Below are 22,333 nucleotides of genomic sequence, written 5' to 3' on the forward strand. Positions count from 1 at the left end.
AAAATGTTGGCACAATCGGAATGAGGAGAAGAACAGGACAAATGACGCATGTTAGAACCATGTATAAACGGGGCTTTTGAGTTGATTTCTGAAAATAAAACTGAACAACTTGATGTAATAATTGTGAAGCTTTCTCTAATCTGAGGGATTGGAAAGGTCAACCCCGTTGGCTGTCTTTCTACCCATTGCAACTAAACAACCCCCTCCTGCGTCCAGGGAAAGGCCATAACTACAGCCATTGGATACTATTTTCTTGCGTCCCTGTGGAAAAGTGCATGCATGACATTTACCCTCCTTTCTGTCACGTTTTCTGTGTTTATGCATCTGAATTGATCTGTTTTTGCATTCCATGTTTCAAGTGGGATTACCTTGAATTTGACCAGATGTGTTCTGAGAATAATCTAGGCCCAGGGAACAGTCAAACATTTTCAGAACTTTCTTGTGTTTAAATCATGACGCGAAGCAAATTTTTCATTTGACATTGTTGAACATTTTTCCTGGGAACATTGGAGCTGTTTAGCTGACATGGTAAAGCCAAGACTGATGTCCTGCTCTCAGCATGTCATTGATAAACTGTTGTGGGTCAACATGGCCAATCTTTTCAGCACAGCTCCAGATTCCACCACTCACACAGCACATCCACAGGTACCAGACAATGGCTACACATGTGTTTAATTAAGCAGACTCTCTCTGTCTCTCTCTCAGCCAGCAAAACAGAGTTATAACAGGCCACAAAACAACCCCTAAGCAACAGAAAAAACAACCTCACTGTTGGATGAGTCAACATTTTAATTATAATTTTATTTAGATTGTACATTTTCACAGGCTAAGAAGTATTGTGAATAGCTTAGGGATTCTTTGTTTTCAATCTGTATAAACATTGCAATTAGTTTCTTCTAGTTAAACAACCAATGTGATGTAAATGAATACAAATACTCTAGGGTATTTTATTTCTTCACCTGCCTCTTAGTGGGCTTATTATCCTCCCTCACCCACAAATTCCAACACATTCATCCTCTGTCACTGTGAAATATCAGCAATCTGACTACAGATACCGATGTGTTAAACCAGCCAGCTGCCTCAGACCTTCATAGATAAAATGTTTGTCTTTATCCTTTATTGCATTTCCTATCACCCATGTGATTTTTTGCACTTTAACCTCTGGGTACGGTCCTGTATGCTCCTTACTTGTGCGGGACGTCAACGTGTAATAAATAAAGGCCCAAATAGTAAAAGATAGAAAGAATAAGATGTTATATACCAAAAAACAATATCATATTCAGGCAACTGCATAAATGAAACTATGGTAGAGTATTTGTTGGCTCAGGAAATATAACAGGAGAGCTAGATCGATATCTTATCATTTACAATAGTTCCATCATATGTACTGGGGAAATTATGTAGCTTGCTGTAAAACAAAAAATGCTATTCTCTAACGTGATGTATTTTATTTGGGAATTTGAATCTGATCTAAATTGCTCACAATGCTCCTGAGCAGGATAGGAATAGACATTTCTTATCCAATTACTGTTTCAATCAAGTACACACATCTAATTTTAATGCCTAGTAAATAACATGTAATATACATTGTTTTGAAAAGCCACACGAACCCAAGCAGCATGTCATAAATGCTTTAAAATGTCCAGTAGCTAAAGTAATTTGCCGCACATGCCACGTGTATGTGTGAAGTGACTGTGTGCTGGGTAGTCCACATGAGGAAATTATTATTTCAAATGTATCTCAAAATGAATTGACATTTTCAACTTGCACATTACATCTGAGAAGTTACATATGGTTATGATACAAGGTTGATACTTTCTCAGCGATTCTCAGGAGACATACAAAATGCTACAATTTACGTACAAGAGTCACATGTTCTGCATCAGCTTGACTCAGATGCCAATCGTATAAGATTTACAAGGCTTTGTTCCAGAATAAGATTGACAGTTTTATTGTGAAGGCAACATGACAATAGATTGAGAGCAAATTGATGCTAGTGTGTTGAATGGTTGTGTGTAATTAAAGTGTACACAACAAAGCGGTAAGTACGAGAATCCATCTGTCACGTGATCTGTTACAACTCTTAACGCCGTCATCTGTACGGCTGTTGTCAACAGCTCCAGAGCGCTTTACGATGCTTACAGAGCAGAGAGTATAAACTCATTCAGGTAGGAATGGTCTGTCTACCGGAGAAAACCCTACACCCATCCCCCCCTTTCATCCAGTATAGAGAAAATATGTCAAACAGCTTTGATAGACCAAAATAATGTTTGACTCCATAATGTACATTCGCCATATCCCCCAAATAGCTCATTGTACATGTTAGGAAGAAACTAACCTTGACATGTGAGTGTGTACTGCATGTGTCTTTGCGTGTGTTTTTTTGCATGCGCTACAATGTCAAAGTGAGCTCTTGAAATTAGTGTTTTGCTGCAGAGGGCCGAGTTAGTGACAAAATGGTGGCGTCCCGACAGAATTATGAGTTCTGTAGACCATTCTAGATTAAAGGTTCCATGGTGGTCTAGCCATCTATACTGTCTGTCCTCTGGGCCTTCGTAACTCCATGCCCATCTCCATCTCCAAATGATACCATATCAAAACACACACACACACCACAGATGAGATATATTGACACCTAAAAAGCTGCCTACCTCATTTATACCACTGCCATCAAAGTGATGGGGATTATTTGCTTCTTCAAAGACCTCAGCCTTAACACACAAAGTCCCTTGGATAAAAGCGCCTGCCTAATGACCGTACCATTATGAATACAGTAAATCCCATTGTACCAGGAACTGACAAAAAGCCACCCGCCATTGTGTATTGGAATGTAGCAATGCATCCTATATTCTCATGATCGCCCAGTGACCGACACAGAAGCTTTTCCCTTTGTAAAACAGAAACGGGAGAAACACAGCGAAACTGAGTTACATTGAGATCACTTTAGCACACTGCTTCAACGTAAGCCTCTTCAAACTAGAGTTTAAAAATAATCAGAGAGAAGGGAAATAAAAATACAACAGGTATACTGGGAACAGAGAATATCATTTCGTCTTTTTACAAATTTAGTCTGTCCATGCTTTTGAAAGGTAGCATGGCTACAAGACTGCCGCGGGGTAGAGCGCCGCCAGGGTGCAGTGTAGCAGCGCGACCAGCAGGGGCAGCAGTGAGTAGAGGTGTGTATTAGATGATGGCAGACCGGCTGAATTCCTGGCGATGGAGTTGGAGGTACCGGAGTCGTCGATCTGTGGGTCCTGTGGAGGGAGGGACAGAGAATGTCAGAGGAGCGATAGAACAAGTTAACTTAGGCCTGATCAAATGCTTTTTTTCTGGGGGGACATTTGTGCCATCACTTTGCTTGCTTTTAGACTTTTGTCCAACTGTCAAATTGAAGCAATCTGACAAATCCCGGCTGCATCTATAACCCCTGCATTTACATTGTCCACATTCATGCTCTCTTGGGGCTCCACTCGCAAAACACTATAATAAAGAAAAATAAACAACTAGAGAACTGACATAATCCAAATCAAATAAGAATGTCTTAATAACACCACAAAAGTGTGTGATTAAATTGGCCCATTAGATTAGAAAAAAAGGTTGTTTTGAGAACCAAAATGCCAGTTGGCTCTATCATATCCATGTGTTGCTTTGGAGATGAGATAAAAAAAAAGGTATTTGACACACTAATGAAACGTTGAGCTGAAAAGGGGCCATCTCTTCTCAGGCTGTTTGAACCTGCCACCGCCTCCTTAAATGTCACTCTATGGAATAATGCTGCTTTATTATGTACGATGACATTTACTGAACTTTAAAAGGCACTAGATAAGCAATGCTCACGTCAGCGTAGAGGACTACAAAGACCATGAGCACATGTGCAAGAGGGGTCGCCTTGACTTCTGTCTGTAGGCCTGTGACCTTTGGCATGAGATCAGGGTCTGAGTAGTAATTACCATAGTCTTTCCTTGTAATTGAAAATCGACACTACTGTTCCTACATGTAATTTTACATAGATCAAAGATGAACTAGGACCCACACAGATTTTTCTGGTTAGGTCATGTGTTCAGGAAAAACTCCTGGCCTTAGTCATAATCAATTGTTAGTTGATAGTTCTGGCTTAAACTTAGTATAATCTTTTCCTCAAACAAGAGTAATCAGGATAATCAAACTATGTAGATATGCTGTACACTTACCACGCAAAGCACACCATCGACTGAAACGTTGGACTTCAGTTTCTGAGCCTGTAAAACCAAGAGAGATGGAGAGATATGGTCAAAACCACCCTACTGTGTGTGTTCATGTGTGTGCTGAGTGTGTGCCGTTTGAATTTGTTGCCGTGCTCAAACATCAGTGATTTGTTGCTTTGGAAGGATCCCTGCTGAAGCACATGTCGCCGTTGATCCTTATACAGCATTTAGATCCAGTTTGTTACAGATGACTTGAAAGCGATGGGACTTCCTGTATTTCCCCAGACTAGACTGTATGAGGATATGTCTCCAGTCACAGTAAACTCTGAGATTTTCCTCTTCTTCATCTTTTTTATTTATAATTTGCCTTGAATAAGAGCAAGGCTGCTGTAGGTAATTTAATATCCTGAGACACAGGCTTATCCAGTTTCATCTGGTATTTACAGGGTCTCAAGTGGACAAAGACCTTGAAGGAAAACAGTAAAACAGAAGTGAGGATCTACATGAGTCGCCTGTGTTCAGTGCCGTATGTTAGCCAGCCACTCTAATGCTTTACAATAGGCTACTTGTAGTTTTACATTTAGTAAGAGCTAGAGAAAACTGTGTGTGTTTGTGTGTGTGAGTCTGAAGTATTACAAACTTGCCTTGCCACTAAGAATAATATCCGTCATTCATACTCTGTTTGGAGGACTGTACTTTGTGAAGAAAACACATTACGACCAACCAAACATCAAAGCAACACAGAATTGCAAATATAATGCCTAGCCCAACACCATATGACTGGGGCATTCAGTTAGACTGATAGCTAGTCCTGATCAATGTAATGTGGGAGTGTAGAAGACAGTGTGAGGGTGTGTGGATTTGGCTGTAGTGGGAGCTGGATGGGACACAGCAGAGGGAAATGACAGATGTTTGTCATTGCTCACTGAGCGGAACCCAGAGCTGTCCCACAATTCATTTCTCTCCCGTTGGCCTAAACCATCCATCAGCTTGACTGGGCATGCGGTTATTGTTTCAGATATACCACCATGCATCATCTACGGGACTTCATGTGGAACAGAGGAGAATCAGTCTTGCATCCTTTACGACTACATGTATGTGTAAGGTGTTGAATACTAATAACCTGCAATCAGTATACAACCTGACCAAGACGTTACAAAAGACGTCATTGCATCCAATTTCACCCACTGGGGATGTGGATGCAGAAATGCTGACTGAATTCATATGTTTTACTCATTAACTATTCAAAGGTAAAACTGAATCACTTCAGGGAACCACATTGAATGATCTGTTTTGCTGCTCTTAACTGTCAGGCCCAGGTTGCGGAGCGCTACAGGCCCTGCTGGGCTCAGCAGCAACACAACAAACTCTCCTTCCTTTTGTTTCAGCTTCTTAGACACGCTAGGAGCCACCTGACTTCAATCTCCGACGTGGGACAAAAGGCATTCCTGCCTGCGCCACTTTCAATACACACAAAGAGAGGCAAAGTGAGGCAAAACCCTCTCACAAGACAAAAAGAACCCTTCCTAATTCAGTTTGAAGCTTACGGTAAAAGAAAACAAATCCTGGCAGTTTGAGGAATACACAGTGATGCTAAATTAGATTTGAGAAAATTAACAAAAGGAAGCAGAAAAAATCACATATTTCAAGCTGCTCACATAGAGATCCTCACACAGGGAGACGTTGTCTTTTGGCTAGTAGTCTAGTGGGGCCCTGAGTCATTGGACGAGTGCTAAAGCTGTCTGGCAGTACCAGCACAGAGGGTTTCTAATCGATGATGAGAGGAGAGACGAGTGAATGTTCTTACAGGCCCGTCCCCTGTGTGATTAGAAAGAGCTTGTCTGCCTCCGACAGCCGTCCCTGCTCAACACATGCTCCAGTGCAAACAGGGCTAACTGTGTGTGTGTGTGTGTGTGTGTGTGTGTGTGTGTGTGTGTGTGTGTGTGTGTGTGTGTGTGTGTGTGTGTGTGTGTGTGTGTGTGTGTGTGTGTGTGTGTGTGTGTGTGTGTGTGTGTGTAAGTACTGTAAGTATTTGTGTGCGTGTTGTGTGTGTTTGGAACTCCTTGCAAAGTGAGAGCTTTCCTCTGATTAGAGAGTATGGGAATCTATAACAGTAGCCTTGTTGGTTAACAACAATAATACAGTGAGCTTCCCAACTCTAAACATTTTAGTGGCTGAGTTTGCTTTGTGGAAGCCTTTTGTATTTTGACCAGAAAGACTAAATTCCCACTGATCGAGTTCCAATCTTAGATGTTCATCTTAACCTCAGCTCATGTAAATCATCACTGAAAGCCCCATCAACCATTCTGAGCTCTGATACAACATCAGTGTCTGTAACATTGACAGATCCATCTCCAGCAGGTTGTCTAAGCCAGGAGTCACCCTGACAACATCACAAAGATAACCCACTCCACCCCTGGACCTGAACACTATTTATCCCCCGTCCAGATCAATTGGGGTAATCTATTCTAATTTGTCCTATTAGCATATGAATGCCCTTTCAAATGGCGCTGGCGGAGCATCCAGGGACGCAGCCAGGGACAGAGGACCTCATCAGGCGAGGGGTCGGCTGGCTGGCAGTCAGGCAGGCAGTCATCTGTGTTAATGGGATATAGGTGGCAGCCGGTGACATTCAGATCAGTGTGGGTGACCACGCGTCACCTTGTCACTCGGTGACACCACCAAGCCTTTATTACTGAGGTGAATGAAGCCTACATGCCGGCAATGTGGGATTCTCTAGGGCACTAGAGTGTGTGTATGCTGTGTCAAATCGAATGTTATTATCACATGCTTCATAAAACAACAGGTGTAGGAGTGAAATGCTTGTGTGACGGAGTATATAATATATATAAAATATACTATATGCCGTTTGAATTGCAGTGTGTAGCAGGACGTGCTGACTGACTCACTGAAGGACAGTGTTCTGTCTTTGAGGAGGACTGATTCCACTCAGTGTGTACACCACTGATAGACAAACACTTCCATCTGTGTGCCTCAGACTCCTATACTGCAGAGCAACTGTTAGTCCTTTACAGTTAATTCAGGCTCTGCTGAAATGAGGCAGTATCAGTTCTCAAATCAAATCAATAATGCTTAAATTAATCCAGCGCCTAGCTAAAATAGTTTCCTCAGAATAGATGCTTGGTCGTTGGGCCTCCAGGACAGGAGGTCCATGCGGTATGAAATTAGCTGTTGGAAACCTCACCTGCAAGCTTCCACAGAAGTGGTAGAGGGACTCATCCCCTGCCTTGAGGTGATTGGTGTTTGTGGCGACATCCAGTGAGTTGGGGGACCGGTCCTTAGCCTTCTGGGAAGGAGTGGTGGTGGAGGTGGTGGTCTGCAACGGTGGCATGGGCTGCCAAACTCCCACATCTGTCCCGTTCCCAAACGCCTGGATTGCATTGCCTACAGAAAGACCAGACACTGTGTTAGACATCAATGTTGTAGAGAGAGGGAGCGAGAGAAAGTCCATATGTGGAGATACTACATCTGTCCAAAATCTAAAGCTTTTCATAAAGCCATTACTGGTGTAAAACACTATCCATTTCCCCTAAACGGTATCATGAGTCTAGCTTTCCCTAACACTATTCATTTCCCCTAAAGGGTATCATGAGTCTATCTTTCCCTAACACTATCCATTTCCCCTAAAGGGTATCATGAGTCTATCTTTCCCAAACACTATGGAATAGGTGGGAGAGAACAATTTAATTATATGGAAATACACCGGGGGAAAAACTAAATTCTAAACCACAAACCTAGTGAGTGTGCTTAAGTTTGGCTGGGGGATATGAATATATTAGCGAAGGCCATAATAATAATAATAACAAAGTGATGATGTGGCCTTTTACCCAACACATTAGAGTGCATACACTGTTCCTGGTCTATCTTTGAAGTGAAGCAGACAGGCAGATCTGAAGCTAGATGGATCAGCGTTATGCACCGCTCACAGAATAATTCAACTATTTCTTCCCTGGGTCATTGAATCCATTTAAACTGTTAGCCAACACTTTGGAAAAGGACGGACATGCTTTTTATTATTATTTTTTTTAAACTTGTCAGCTCATTTGAGCTTGAATCGTCTAAGGCTGTATAGGGCCACACCTCTTAAATGTTGGCTGTGAGGGAATCAATTAAAGCTGGTTTCATTATCTTGCGGTGAAGAAAGCGGGTGTGCCACTGAGCCTATCCTAGTGCACTAATACTTTGCGCTAGCACAGCGGCTGCCTGATGAGTGCATTGAATTTGTTGATAAGGTCTTTTATGGAGCTTTGTTCTCAACAAAGACTAATTAGAGACACCGCATTAGACGGTGTCGTCTGTCACGGCTGATGAGGTGCTTTTCTAGTTTGGAAGGGTGCTTTTCTAGTTTCAAATTTAGGCACAATGCTTGTGCTGTGATAATGTACATGAGTTTAGCTCCTATTTAGCTCTAGCTCAATGTCAGGGCTTTCAGTGGAGTTTGAGGAATCAGCAGCACTTGAGAAATACTAACATGTATAACCTGCCAGTCAAGCCCTGAGAATACATACTGTAATTCACTCCTAATAGGATGAGTGTATTCCTACAGGCGTCGACTACACTCTGAGGAAAAAAGGTGCTATCTAGAACCTAAAAGGGTTATTCGGCTGTTCCCATTAGGATAACCCTTTAAAGAGCCCTTTTTGGTTCCAGGTAGAACCCTTTTGCTTGTAGTTATAACCTTTTGGGGTTTCATGTAGAACCCTTTCCACGTTTTTACATGGAACCCAAAAGGGTTCTACCTGGAACCAAAAAAGGTTATCCTATGGGGACAACCGAAGAACCCTATTGGAACCCTTTTTTTTTTGTGAGTGTCCAAACTGGACCCTGTGTCTTATTCTTGCTGACAAACGAGAGTGTGATTTAACACTGGACCTTTACTCTGCAAACACTGAGCAATGTTAGAATCCAGACACCCAGGAAGGCCCAGCAGGCTTGTTCCAGCTGCACAGGAATGCAATGTTTGTCTTACCAAGAGGAGAGAGAAGATAAATCCCATGTTTAAACACAGGGAATATCACACTGTGTGCAAACAGCCTGGAATCTGCACAATCTGCCACTTAATCGTTTCTGTTTCCATTCATCAAGTGCAAACAGCACATGAGTAAACATGATATCATATCACTTAGTGACATTTACATCAACCAAAACACTGACAGACAGGCATTAGTGCGCATGGCCGTCTGTTGAACCAAACAATTAGGCCCATTTTGCTATGGCTGTATTCATTAATCTAGCAAGAAGGCAATATTTTGAATAATGTAGAAGTGTGTCGTGTCCACCCCTCTCGACCCTTCTCGCCAACGTAAAAAAAAAGTTTGAAGGTGCGTTCGTAAAATCGCTCTAGTTATCTACTCCGATTTTAGAGCACTGTCGTCCGAGTGTGCCAGAGCGCAGAATAACTGATGAATTTACGAACGCTCAACACGTGTTGAATATGGCCGTTGTCAGTAAACGTCGGCTAAAAAGCGTAATTAAAATTTTGCCTGCTGCAATTAGTCATCAGCGCTCTGGATAACATGAAAACAGCCTAGCCAGCTCTGCTAGGGCAAGTAAAATGGTCAGAGTGGGGTGTTCTCTCATTTATGTCTGGAAGTAGCGAGCAAATTAGCCAATCGGCTTGGGTGCTTGACTGTTGATGTTACGTCAGAGCGCTCAGATTAACCCTACTCCTCAACCAGAGCGTCCAGTGTGCGCTCTGAACGCTCCGAATTTACGAACGGACAATCTGACAACGCTCTGAATTTATGAAGGTCCAGAGCACACTCTGAGTGCTCTCCAGATTGAATTTGCTAGCGAGTCGACCTAGAGAGCTACTTTTCTAAGGGCCTCCCTTTAACGTGACAAGGATCTGACCAATTAGATCGTAATGACGCAGCAGACCACTGGACACATTTATTCAACAGATAATTCGTTTTTTAACCTTTATTTAACTAGGCAAGTCAGTTAAGAACAAATTCTTATTTACAATGACGGCCTACCGGTGAACAGTGGGTTAACTGCCTTGTTCAGGGGCAGAACACAAATTTCTTTAGCTCAGAGATTCAATCCAGCAACCTTTTGGTTACTGGACCAACACTCTAACCACTAGGCTACCTGCCATCTAGGTGTCCTAGAGCAGTCTAGTTTATTGTGTTCTGACATAAAACGATAGGAAATGAATAAAATAATAATGTAAACATACTATCAGTAATTGCCAGTAAATCTATTGCCCGAAATCGGGCACTGTAGTCTTTATTTAACAATTAACATTGACATTATTGCTATAGTCAAGAGTTTTGGTGTTTGTTTTGCATAGTCATACAGAACAAAGATACAATCGATCAGTATAGGGATTGGATATACTAGTTATACATAGTTAAAAGCGTGTCTCCTCCGTTAAGAGGGTTTTTATAGGAGAGAGCTAACACTAATCTCTGATCTTTTGAACTAAGAGTGAGTGCTTAGACGTGGCATAAAGGAGCCTTGCCAATGTGCCCGCTGGAGTTCTCAGTCAGGCTGTTGGTCAGAAGAATAGGACCATTACTGATCTCCTAGGTGATTTCTTAGGAGCACACAGGGTGGATGCCGCCTGGGCATTTATGGATTGCTGATAATGCTGCCGGTTACTCAGTGTGACCTCTCTGTTGGGATATTCTTTCTCACAATGCCACTGCTACCAGCAAATGAACCACCAACCACTCTATATGTACCATCGAGCAGAAGTAACTCTACTTCTCTTTTCTCACTTCCAACTTTTTTGGTCACGTAACAACCCTGTAATGCCTTTTGTCATGGCTGAATAAAGCTGTATGACAAATACTGAACTACCATCACTGTACTGGATTGAAGAATGGTGCAAGAGAACAACAGTACTTTACTCTGCTGACCTAGAGGCAAATGCAGGAGAGGATCCTTAACTGGGAACAATGTATGCTTAGCATTAGATGAAGCAAATCAGCAGCTATGCTTTGTCTTCTAATGCCTTCCAAAAGAGCTTTCCGTAAGCGGACAGAGCCCTCTCGTTGGCCCCCTGGTTAAGGAGCCAGGGCAAGGCCCTATCACAGTTTCGGAGCCACACCAGCACTGACGGTTGTTTGGGAGCATATCTGTCACTGTGTGTTAGTGCTGACAAATGTTCCCTCTGAGCTGCATGGGTAGCCCCGAGACCGCCACATGTCATGTAAAAATCTTCCCAGTGTGAAATAGTTCCCAATCGTTCTGATCGTATTCTGATTGTGACGTCATGCTGTAAAATTTCTCCCAGCGTGAAAATGTTCCCAGTTCAATAATTGCACACGTAACTCTTTAATGTGGATGGCTGCGCTCGTGCGGATGTTTCTCACAAACCCTCCCTCGATCTCGAAAAATTGTTCTGTGGGCACACACATTTGCCTCACACATCTGCCAATTAATGGAGGCCAGGAGTATTGACTCTGACCAATCAGAAGCTTTTTGAGCAGTAAGGTCAGCATATAAATACCCGGACTCGCGGTCAAAGCGCTGTGGGTTGATGTGAGGAGAGAATTTTTGCGATTGCAAAGACTTGGGCACTACGTTTTTGATTTAGAGTGCATATATTTGTTAGTTAGTGAGCTAGCTATACAAACAAGTTAAAAATGCATACCTCTGAGAACAAACCATCTCGACTTTACAGCTCAACTTGCAAGTTACTGTAGCTAGATAAATCAAGAGCGAGGTGGGGTGAGAGAAACATCTGCCATCCACACAGACGTGCGTTCGATTATTGACTGGGATCATTTTCATGCTGTGAAATGTTTTACAACATAACGTCACAGTCACAACACAATCACAACAATTAGTTTTTATTAGTTTCAGAGAGAGATAGAGAGAGGGGATTTAGCCATGCCTTGGTACTCTTAGGGGATCAGAGGCTGGGCTCCCCGCTTGTGCCATCAAACCCCTGAAACTCTTCCCGCCTGCTGTTCAATCTTTCCAAGTTCTCCAACGTCACCCCGCTCCTCCACACTCTCTACTGGCTCCCAGTTGAAGCTCACATCCATTTCATGATCCTGGTGCTTGTCTATGGAGCAGAAAGGGGAACTGCACCTCCCTACCTTTAGTCTATGTTCAACACTTGCACTCAGGGCCAGATTACTGAACAGGCCCGCAGGCGTTGGGGGTGCACCCCCAGATAGCATATGAACACGACAGTTAGGAACTCCCTGGAGGTCATAAGCCCTGGCAAAATGTGTAGAATAGCATGAGATTAACTACAAAACCGAAAATGGTTCTGTCTGCCACTTGGCAAAATGTGTAGAATTGTAGGAAAGGAGCTTAAAATCAGCTAATTTTTCTTTCACCCTCATAGCAATTGTGTAGATTTGCAGGAAGTGATCTGTTTTCTTACTAGCACTGACTTTGCTGATGATAGCTACTTTATTGACGAAAGGTTTTACTTACTATGACTGTGATATGTGGTTGTCTTACCTAGCTACCTTAAGATGAATGCATTAACTGTAAGTCCCTCTGTATAAGAACATCTGCTAAATGACTAAAATATGAATGTAAAATGGAATAGAGGGAGAGTTGGACACAGTTTAACCCGGACAAGCTTCACAGGCTGTTCCTGGATGTCTAGAGGAGCACAGAGACGTGTAGTGACAGCAAAGCACTCCTATTATTAAGGACAGTACTAGTTCTGGGAATCATGTCAGATTTTCTTGCCAGGAGAACAAATATTCAGGGAAGGTGCTGTTCAGACAGACAGCTCTCCCAAAAAATCAAGAGTTTGGGTAGGGACAAAATAATCCCCTTGGAAACATGACATAGGCGGACTGTGTTTACTGGCAGACACAATGCGGACGCAGATATCTAGGCTAATTTTAGCCACAGCCAGTCAGTAGTTGTCAGCCTGTAACACAAACGTCATGGCGAATGCAAACTACTCACTTGCGAAATGTTTACGTCAGGAAATGAATGGATATGATGCTGGACGGATGTCCACACTCCTCCCTTTCCTCTCTGCCAAACTGACGTTGGTCTAATTGCAGACGTGTATGCTGGACCTTTGGTACATTGTGGGAGGAAACCTATCTTTCTCAATGGCTTTCTTTCTCAAAGCTAAAACCCAAATCCTTCTCAATAGCAGTAGGTCAAATAGACTTCAATGACACTGAAATTCCCCTAAAGAAATTGCTCTGTTGTGATAGTGCTGTGTCATGCACATTGTCACATTGGGAACAAAATGTTATATATAACACTATCTCTATAATACAGTGAAAACAAACTTCCCCATAGGGTCGGTGAGAGCGTGACTATAGTGGATCCTACTGGCTTTGAAAAGGGCTGAGAGACAATGCCATACCAATAACACAGCAGAGGAAGTTGAGCTGTGATTGCACAAAGTCAGGCACCACAGCCATGGATCTGCTATCTCCAGAGGCCTGGCACCTTGTGATAGTGAAGGAGCTGTATTTATTAAAGAAGCAATTTCTGTGATGGGGGAATGGATGGAGAGAGGGGAGGGGGGGGGTTAATTAAAGCTGTCTGATATGTGAGAGGAGGGCCACCAAGTTAGAAGACAATGCCCAGGGCCCAGTTTAAAAAAAAAGGTGATATATCTGGATTTTGTCTATCGGACAGGGTTAAATGCATAGAAAAATAATGAATAGAATGGACAAATCATTGGCTTGAATGGGGATTACCATTCTATTCATTCTATTTCAATGCATTTAATCATATCCGATAGGCAAAATCTGGATAAATCACTTTTGAAAAATTGGGCCCTGGCTATCGCTGATCCAGGAGAGCTACTCCGGGGAACTAGTCACTCACACAAAACATTATTATTAATAATGTCCACACACACACACACACACACACACACACACACACACACACACACACACACACACACACACACACACACACACACACACACACACACACACACACACACACACACACACACACACACACACACACACACACACACACACACACACACACACACACACACACACACACACACACACACACACACACACACAGCCTTATCATTGTTTCTGTTTCTTCCTCCTCTCTCTCTGATTTTCGCCAAAAAGCTCACAGGAGAAATGGAGCATCACTTGGGAGAGAGGGAGGATGAAGGAAGGAACAATGAGAGAGGGATGAATAATTGTCAGGAGACCTGCAATGAAAGAGTGGAGGAGACAGGAAAATGGTATGAGAATGAAGATGAGAGGAGAGGACAGGAGATGCGCGGTCAGTCACTCACGGAGGCAGCTGTTGTCTGTGAAGAACTCTGTGAATTTGTCACATTCCTCCTTGCCATTGCCACTGCTGCTGCAGTCACAGTAGGGGACAACACTGATCTTAGGAGAGCGCAGGTAGTTGGGCGTCATCACGGTACCTGTTGGGAGGGGAAAGAAATACAATAAATTACCCAATGCAGCTGTTTTTATATCAATATCAAATCATTTTCGGGTAACAATTAAGTACCTTAAGATTTCCATTAAATTGGACAAGAATAGTAAGAATTTAGCTAGGACTGTCTGGAAGTAGTCTGAGTGGGGAGGGGAAAACTAAAAACTAGCTGTTATTGGCAGTGAGGTTTGAAACTCTCTTTGTAAAGCCGAAACTCCCGCCGATGCAAAACTGCTGATTAGAAGGTCCTGTGTTAGTTTAAACAATGTTAGTTTAATCAGCTGTTGTACAGTATTATACAAATCACAGTAAAATGGAATTTTGACTGCGCTGGGCCTTTAAAGAACGTTTTTTTGTTCCGTTTGGTTTGCTATAGACATGGTATCCTCTGTGGCAGAGCCACGACCTATTGGTATTCTTGGCTGGTCATTGGCTGGTTATGAGGTATGGTGAAAGAGGATCCGCCTCCCATTGCACCTAACCATCATGTAATGGTGAATCCCTATCATACTGTAACTGTTAGCAAAAGCTGTCTTCCAGCTCTATTTTCATCCAATTCTCTCATCAACACGTAACACTGAAAACATAATGGAGTATTTTCAAAAGTGACAATATGAAGTATTTCCAAAGGCAGTGGGAATAATTAGGTTTCTCCAGCTTTGTAGAAAACTAAATAGCTACAGTCAGTGATTTCTTGCTCCCTTAATGCATTGTTCCCCTACTGGCGTCCGTCCAAACAAGCCCTTTTTGTTTTGCGGCAAAATGAATTGGCATTTTGTTGGTTGCTGTGTGGACTATCTGTAACAGCTGTGCTAGTCAGGAAAATGTGATGGATTGAGCTAGGATGGTTCCCTCAGCACACAGAAGCAGAGAGAAGGGGAAGATAAAGGAGACAAATCTTCTCCCACATTCCCCCTCTCTCTTTATCTCTTTCACACTACAGGAGGCTGCTGAGGGGAGGACAGCTCATAATAATGTCTGGAACGGAGTAAATGGAATGGCATCAAACACCTAGAAACCATGTGTTTGTTGTATTTGATACCATTCCACTTGTTCTGTTCCATTCATTACCACGAGGTCGTTTTCCCCAATTAAGGTGCCACCAACCTCCTGTCTTTCACACGCTCATTCTTTCGCTCTACTGCGTTGTCTGCAACTATGAGTCTTGGCTTCCTTGGTTTCCTCTGGAACAATGAGCTAATTTCATGAAATGATGTGGAGGGGCAGGATGAAGTGGTGTGACGTTGGGTTGTGCTGTGCCGCACTCTTAGAAAATGAACACTTTGAACCTTTTTGGTTCCAGGTAGAACCCTTTTGGTTCCAGGTAGAACCCTTTTGAGTTCCATGAATGACCCTTTTGAGTTCCATGTAGGACCCTTTCCAAAGAGAGTTCTACATGGAACCCAAAAGGGTTCTAAGTGGAACCAAAAATGGTTCTCCCTAGAACCAAAAAGGCTTATCCTATGGGGACAGTGGAATAACCCCTTTGGAGAGAGGATAGGAGGGGGGTGAAGGGACTCTGTGACACATGACTATAACAACAGGTAGGAGAGCCATTCAGGGGACAGTATGAGGATTCAGTGAGAAAATGAAAGACCATAGTGAGACCCATCAATGTGTGTGAGGAAAGGTTGACTAATAGAAACAAGGGAGAAACTCACCGATGAGGCCAGAGTAGGACAGCAGGCAGTCAGCGTAGTTCTCCTTAAGACAGCCAGAGAGGGAGCGTGGCTCAGACTGACAGTTGGCAAAGAAATCAGCCAGACGGGACCTGAAAGACAACAGTGAAACCTCTGAACTATCTCATCTCCCCTATAAGACTAACTGTGACTGTCAAATAGACAAAGCAAAAGCAATGGTACTGATTGGTACGGTTTATAAACACACGCACACACACAGTACTCATCAATCTGTTCCTGGGCTAGTTAGAGGAGAGGGAGAACTGTTGATTCCACTCTGTGATACTGTCGTGGAAATATTGAATCAAATATTTCTCAGATACCGGAGCTTGTGAATTCAAACAGACTTTATTACAAAAAGTAGCCAAGCCGAGCAATTCCATGGAAGAACTGACTCTCCATTCTTAGTACTTGGCTTTTATACAGTCTTACCCTTACTTAAGATCGTCACTCCACTTTATGAATCTTGTTGTCTTGCTTAGTTTCCATTCTCTTATTGGCTCAGACACTGGGGCATAGATTCTATTGGTGGCGTGACATGCACACTCCTACTGCAGGTCTAATGGTGCCTATAACTGATTAGCTAATGTTCCTGTCCAAAGGTCTTCACAAGTTCAGGCCAATGTTGTCTATGTATGATTCATGCATGTGCATGTCCAGTAGCCTTCACAAGATCAGCAATGGCCCAGACCAGTCATGTCTTGTTGGTCTACCTTGCCTCATCCACATGGATTATGCTTACTGTTCTGTGTTTTACATGTCTAATATTTAAACTTATATCGATTCTTCTTTCTACTTCAAAGAAAACATTATAGGTACTGAAAATCACCAGATGACTGGACATTCTCTAACAATACCACTCTCATAGGGTGATGGATCATCCAGCAGGTAGGTATGCCTGGTCTTATAATCCCTCCCACAAACAGAGAGGAGCTCTGGATACCAAGCTCATGATACAGCTGGAAAACCTACTACCACCTAGTGTTACACATTTGTTGAGAAGGGGAAGAGAGTGAGAACAAGAACATTTATCTAAAGGAAGAGATATAAAGAGGGAGACAGACAGAGGGAGATAGAAAAAGAGGGAGAGAAAGAGAAGTGAGAGCGTGAGAGAGAGAGAGAGAGAGAGAGAGAGAGAGAGAGAGAGAGAGAGAGAGAGAGAGAGAGAGAGAGAGAGAGAGAGCATGAGAGCATGAGAGCGCAAGAGAGTGAGACAGAGCGAGGGCAAGAGAGATCGAGAGAGAGAGCACGAGAGTGAGACAGAGAGAGAGCGATTGAGAGAAAGAGAGCATGAGAGCATGAGAGCGAAAGTGACACAGAGAGAGAGTGAGAGTGAGAGAGTGAAAGCAAGAGAGAGAGAGAGAGAGCGAGATAGAGAGAGAGAGTTAGACAGAGCGAGACAGCAAGAGAGAGAGAGCGAGAGCCTGATAGAGAGAGAGAGAGCGAGAGCCTGATAGAGAGAATGCACAGCCCTGAGGCTGGAATCCAAATGGACCCAATTTATTTGCACTAATGCCTCCATTTGATCCCAGACAGAGTGCTGTGGTTCTAGAGGCAATGTCAGACGTCACTCATTGAGTCCAGTCCGTTCCGCTGCATTTCAATATGGCCTCTATTACTGCCAATGAAACAGATGCCACTTAACCCAAACACATCCACTCCGCCGCCCAGTAATTCTAACCAGAATACTGCTACATGACAGCTAAATGAATCACTTGTCTCAGAAAAGACGAGCATTCAGAAAGAAAAGCAGAGTGTTTCACTGCTTAACTTGAATACTCTCAGTTATTGTAGGTAGATTTAGTGTTTGCTTCATGCATTAGTGAATAGTGATGGTTTATTTCCCATGCAATCTCCCAAGATCCTCCCTCCAGTTATCTTAATAGGTTTGTTTATGGTGTTTTTCACAGGGACAGGTATGTTTCCCCCATACACCTCTGAAAGCATGATAGCAACCTCCACGCTGTTTATTTAGACACCCCTCCATTTTGGTGCCGAGCTAGAATGTGTAATCTGTCTCCAGCACCTCTTTATATTACAGCGGATGCTATCGGGAAGGGTTTGAGAAAATTAACTGTTGTTGACTGGAATGTAGTTTTATCCATACATTGACAATGGTTGGTATGTGGTGTGAGTCTGACACGTGACATGTGATTGTTAGCCATCTTATATGTTTGATGCCTGTGTACAATCTTGTGCACTGTGACAACTGTTTATCCTGGTGTACCTGCAGATGTAGTTGGTCTTGCAGGAGGTCTGCAGGGAGAGACAGTTGGGCTTCTCCCTGTCCTCATAGGAGCAGACTGGTACAATGGTTTGGCGCCGGCGCTCAGAGCAGGCCGACTGGTCGCCGGCTGGACAGGAACAGAACAGCATGCCGTAGCTGTGCTTGGGCGGGACCTTGTCGAAGAACTGTCGCAGGGCCTTGTGGCACTTGCGCTTGTTGCAGACCTCTGCAGTGGAGACACGGCTGGTGCAGGGGCTGATGTAGGCCGAGCGGTACTTCTTACAGGTGTCGTTCAGGTTGCAGGCCTTGGCCGCGTTCAGACAGTTGTTCTCCCTCGTCACCGCGGGCTCGCCTGTCATAAAAAGGACAACAGGGTTAGTAATTTTCCATCATCTCTGGGTTGGTAAACTCTTTTTATAAAACTGACTATAATATGAACAGGAGTGCTAGAGAGAGTTAAGCATCACGTGACTAAACTTATACTGGAGTGGATGGAAAAATAAGCGATGTACAGTAAATAATGTATTAATAATAATAATAATAATTAATCATTTAGGAACCTTGCCAACTGTATATTAATCTCTTCCTGGCCGCTGCTGATTGATAGCAAGGAGCCCATTTACTGCTACCCTGTTTCTAGCCCTAAATCAAACAGTGCCCCTCCTCTCCGCAGCCTTAAAAGCAAAACAAATATGCAGCTCTCCCGAACTTCAGAGTCATCAAAGCATCCGGCACCACGGCCTGCTCATCTGTCAGGTCTCGCTAATTGCCAGCTTTCTTACAGATGCCACGTTAATTACCGTTTCGAGATACTTTTTTGGGAAAATGGAGCAATAACAGCATTTTTCTTTAATGAGCGCCAATTAAAAATAGGAGCGGTTGGTTGGTAGAATCCGGCTTGGGATGAGCGGTGTGTGTCGTGCTCCGAAAATAGTGTTAATAAGATTCAACACGTCTCTTGATGAGGACAGTGGATGGTCCAGTGGTTTCTCCATGGTAACAGAGGTGGTGTTATACCAAACTAAGAGGCAGCCTTTACACTCTGCTCCTAGGGGTTGTCACAACTCTGCTCTACAGGGGTGTCACACTCGTGTCATCGAGGACCACAGTGTCTGCTAGTTTTTTAGGCTTGTATGTGCTTGCCACCAGCAGCAACACCCATAAACCAAGAGGGAGGAAGACTCTCGAACACTTTGATTTCATTTGATAATCTTAGCTCCATGAAAGAGAGAAAACTGGTAGATACTAAAACCTGTGAAGACGAGAGTAGGATACCCGCTCCTCAGTAAAGACATTAACACACTGCTGTAGACAGGAAGTGTCTTCTCTAAAGGTCGTAGATGTGCAGTCAGGGTACCGGGCCGGTCCCTGCGGCCAATCCCAGATGACTGGCCGTGCTGGTCTGCCAGCCGGGGCTCACGGTGACCTTTCACTGAAATCTGAAAGTTCTCCTTCACTCTGTCTGTCTGTGCTGCTCTCTTCTACTCTGCTCAATGACCAGACACATGAACTCTTTCTGGAAACAAGTACTCTACAGCTTCCTGCGAGCTGCCTCTCCTGTTGGCCCTGAAGTCTGTCTGTCAGTCAGTCACAGTCTGTCAGTCTATCAGTCACTGGCCATAACAGCTCACCCCAGTCAGCCAGACACCACCCAAATGAGGACAGCCCTGACCAGACCTTCACCCCCTCCTGTGTCCCCAAAAGGGCATTTCCCCTCAGGGCCCAATGGCAAAAACCAGAGCTCTGGGGCAAGAGATCTGTATCTGTGTCAACAGGCTCAATGTTTATCTGTGTGAGCATGTGAGTATGTATAATGTATTAGTATGTGTGGACATGTGCGTGTCTGTGTGTCGCATTTGTGGTACGGTGTGTATGTGCGTATGTGGGTGTCATGTGCCATGCAGCTGTCCAGTCACCCAGCCGTCTGTCTCCTCTCTCCCACAGAGGTAGACTGCAGTGTGTCGAGATCCTCTCCTCATCCCTCCCTGCGGCTCCTCCAGTGTCAGAGAACACATCTGCTGAACCCCAAGTGTCTTGCTGGCAGATGGCACTGTCTCTCAAGCAAACACGCATACTCAATACGCATACCCTAAAAATCCTCACACCCTAAAAATCCTCACACCCTAAAAAGCCCTCCTGCACATGCTCTCCTTCCCTCCCTCCCGTTGTCTCTCCCCACCCCTCCCCTCCCCTCCCCTCCACCCTTCACAGGCCCACACACGGCTGGGGCCATCTGGTCTCTTCATAGGGAGCTGGAGCACCCCAGCAGCTCTTGTTTCCGATACAGCCTCAAATTGATTATCATGTCGCCTGTTACCTCCAACCCCCTCCCTAATTTCAATTACGACGGGACTTTAGGTCGAGTAATGACCTCTGTCTCCTCCTCCAATCCACAGAATAAGAAAACAAGGCAGAATATTTGGGGGAAGATCCATCTGGAGAGATTGTTATGGATAATGGACTTGCCAAAATATCTTTGTCATCTTTATTTGTCTCTTTATGATCGTTATCCTATCTGTGTATTTCCACAGAGTTATTGGTGTAACTCTGACACCAACCAATTATATACAGTGTGACATTTCCAATCATATTCTGATTAATATCTCTCATTTTTTTCATCTTATATCCACATCTGCATTGGAGAGAGGACTGACTAAATGGTAAGCAGTAGGTGGGGTTAATCACAAATCCACAAGGAGCCTTACTCTACATTCTTAGAAAAAAAGGTGCTATCGAGAACCTTAAAGGGTTCTTCGGCTGTCCCCATAGTAGAACCCTTTGAATATAACTTTCCACAGAGGGTTCTACCTGGAACCAAAAAGGGTTCCCCTATGGGGACAGCCGAAGAACCCTTTTGGATCCTGTTTTTCTATGTGTAGCTTGCCAGGTTTGGCAGACTGTGAGTCCCATCCCTCTAACACCTTAATGGAGGGACTTGATTAAACCAAGGCTTCAACCTACTTACAGTAGACTGTAATTACACCTTCCATATGGATAGTATACCTTTTCACCTGTACAGCCTTCACCTCCCTCCATATAACCTGCATCTCAGTGGGCGTGCCAGCCCTGATGCGGGTGACTGGCAATATAACCTGAGGGTAAATAATTGGCTGATCGATAGATAATGATGTGTCTGAACAGAAGGGAGAAATTAAAAAACAAATTCCCACACAAATCCTGTATGCGTCCCCATCTGCTAGCTTTGGGGAACAGTTTGCTGTAGAGACACAGGGGCTCAAGGTGAATTAATATCAGTCACAGACAGTGCTGAATCACTCAAGCATAGAGGGCATGCAGAAAGTGATCAAATCAAATCAAAGTTTATTTGTTGCGTACACAGTTTTGCGATGTTATCACATGTGCAGCAAAATGCTTGTGTTTTTAGCTCCGACGTGCAGGAATACTTAGCAATACAAACAATACACAAATAATCCAAAAAGTAAAAAATTAAGAAATATCAGAATGAGCAATGTCTGAGTCAGTCCCGAATATATACAGTATATACACTGGGTGCACAAAACATTAAGAACACCTTCCTAATATTGAGTTGCACCCCTGCCCTGTTGCCATCAGAACGGCCTTAATTCGTCAGGGCATGGACACTGGGTGTTCTTGAACCATTCTTGAAACACACAGGAAACTGTTGAGCGTGAAAAACCCAGCAGCGCTGCAGATCTTGACACACTCAAACCGGTGCGCCTGGCATCTACTACCATACTCCCGTTCAAAGACACATTTTTTGTCTTGCCCATTCACCCTCTGAATGGAACACATACACAATCCATGTCTCAATTGTCTCAAGGATTAAAAATCCTTCTTTAACCTGTCTCCTCCCCTTCATCTACACGGATTGAAGT

The 22,333-nt window shown here is 43.6% G+C and overlaps 1 protein-coding gene across 1 annotated transcript in view; it reads right to left on the reverse strand.

Annotated features, from left to right (window-relative positions):
• Positions 1–777: 777 nt before the first annotated feature.
• LOC124041181 (GDNF family receptor alpha-1-like) overlaps positions 778–22,333 on the reverse strand; it is a 99,976-nt gene continuing 78,420 nt past the window's right edge. The window contains exons 4-9 of the mRNA XM_046358454.1: positions 18,477–18,828; positions 16,232–16,341; positions 14,422–14,556; positions 7,390–7,589; positions 4,191–4,238; positions 778–3,254 (exon numbers count right to left, since the gene is read on the reverse strand). Of these exons, the coding sequence (XP_046214410.1) occupies positions 3,099–3,254; positions 4,191–4,238; positions 7,390–7,589; positions 14,422–14,556; positions 16,232–16,341; positions 18,477–18,828 (1,001 nt within the window). The 3' untranslated portion in view covers positions 778–3,098. The remainder of the gene's footprint in view (positions 3,255–4,190; positions 4,239–7,389; positions 7,590–14,421; positions 14,557–16,231; positions 16,342–18,476; positions 18,829–22,333) is intronic.

The sequence above is a fragment of the Oncorhynchus gorbuscha genome, linkage group LG08 (genome assembly GCF_021184085.1).
Source record: "Oncorhynchus gorbuscha isolate QuinsamMale2020 ecotype Even-year linkage group LG08, OgorEven_v1.0, whole genome shotgun sequence".
NCBI classification, from domain to species: Eukaryota; Metazoa; Chordata; class Actinopteri; order Salmoniformes; family Salmonidae; genus Oncorhynchus; species Oncorhynchus gorbuscha.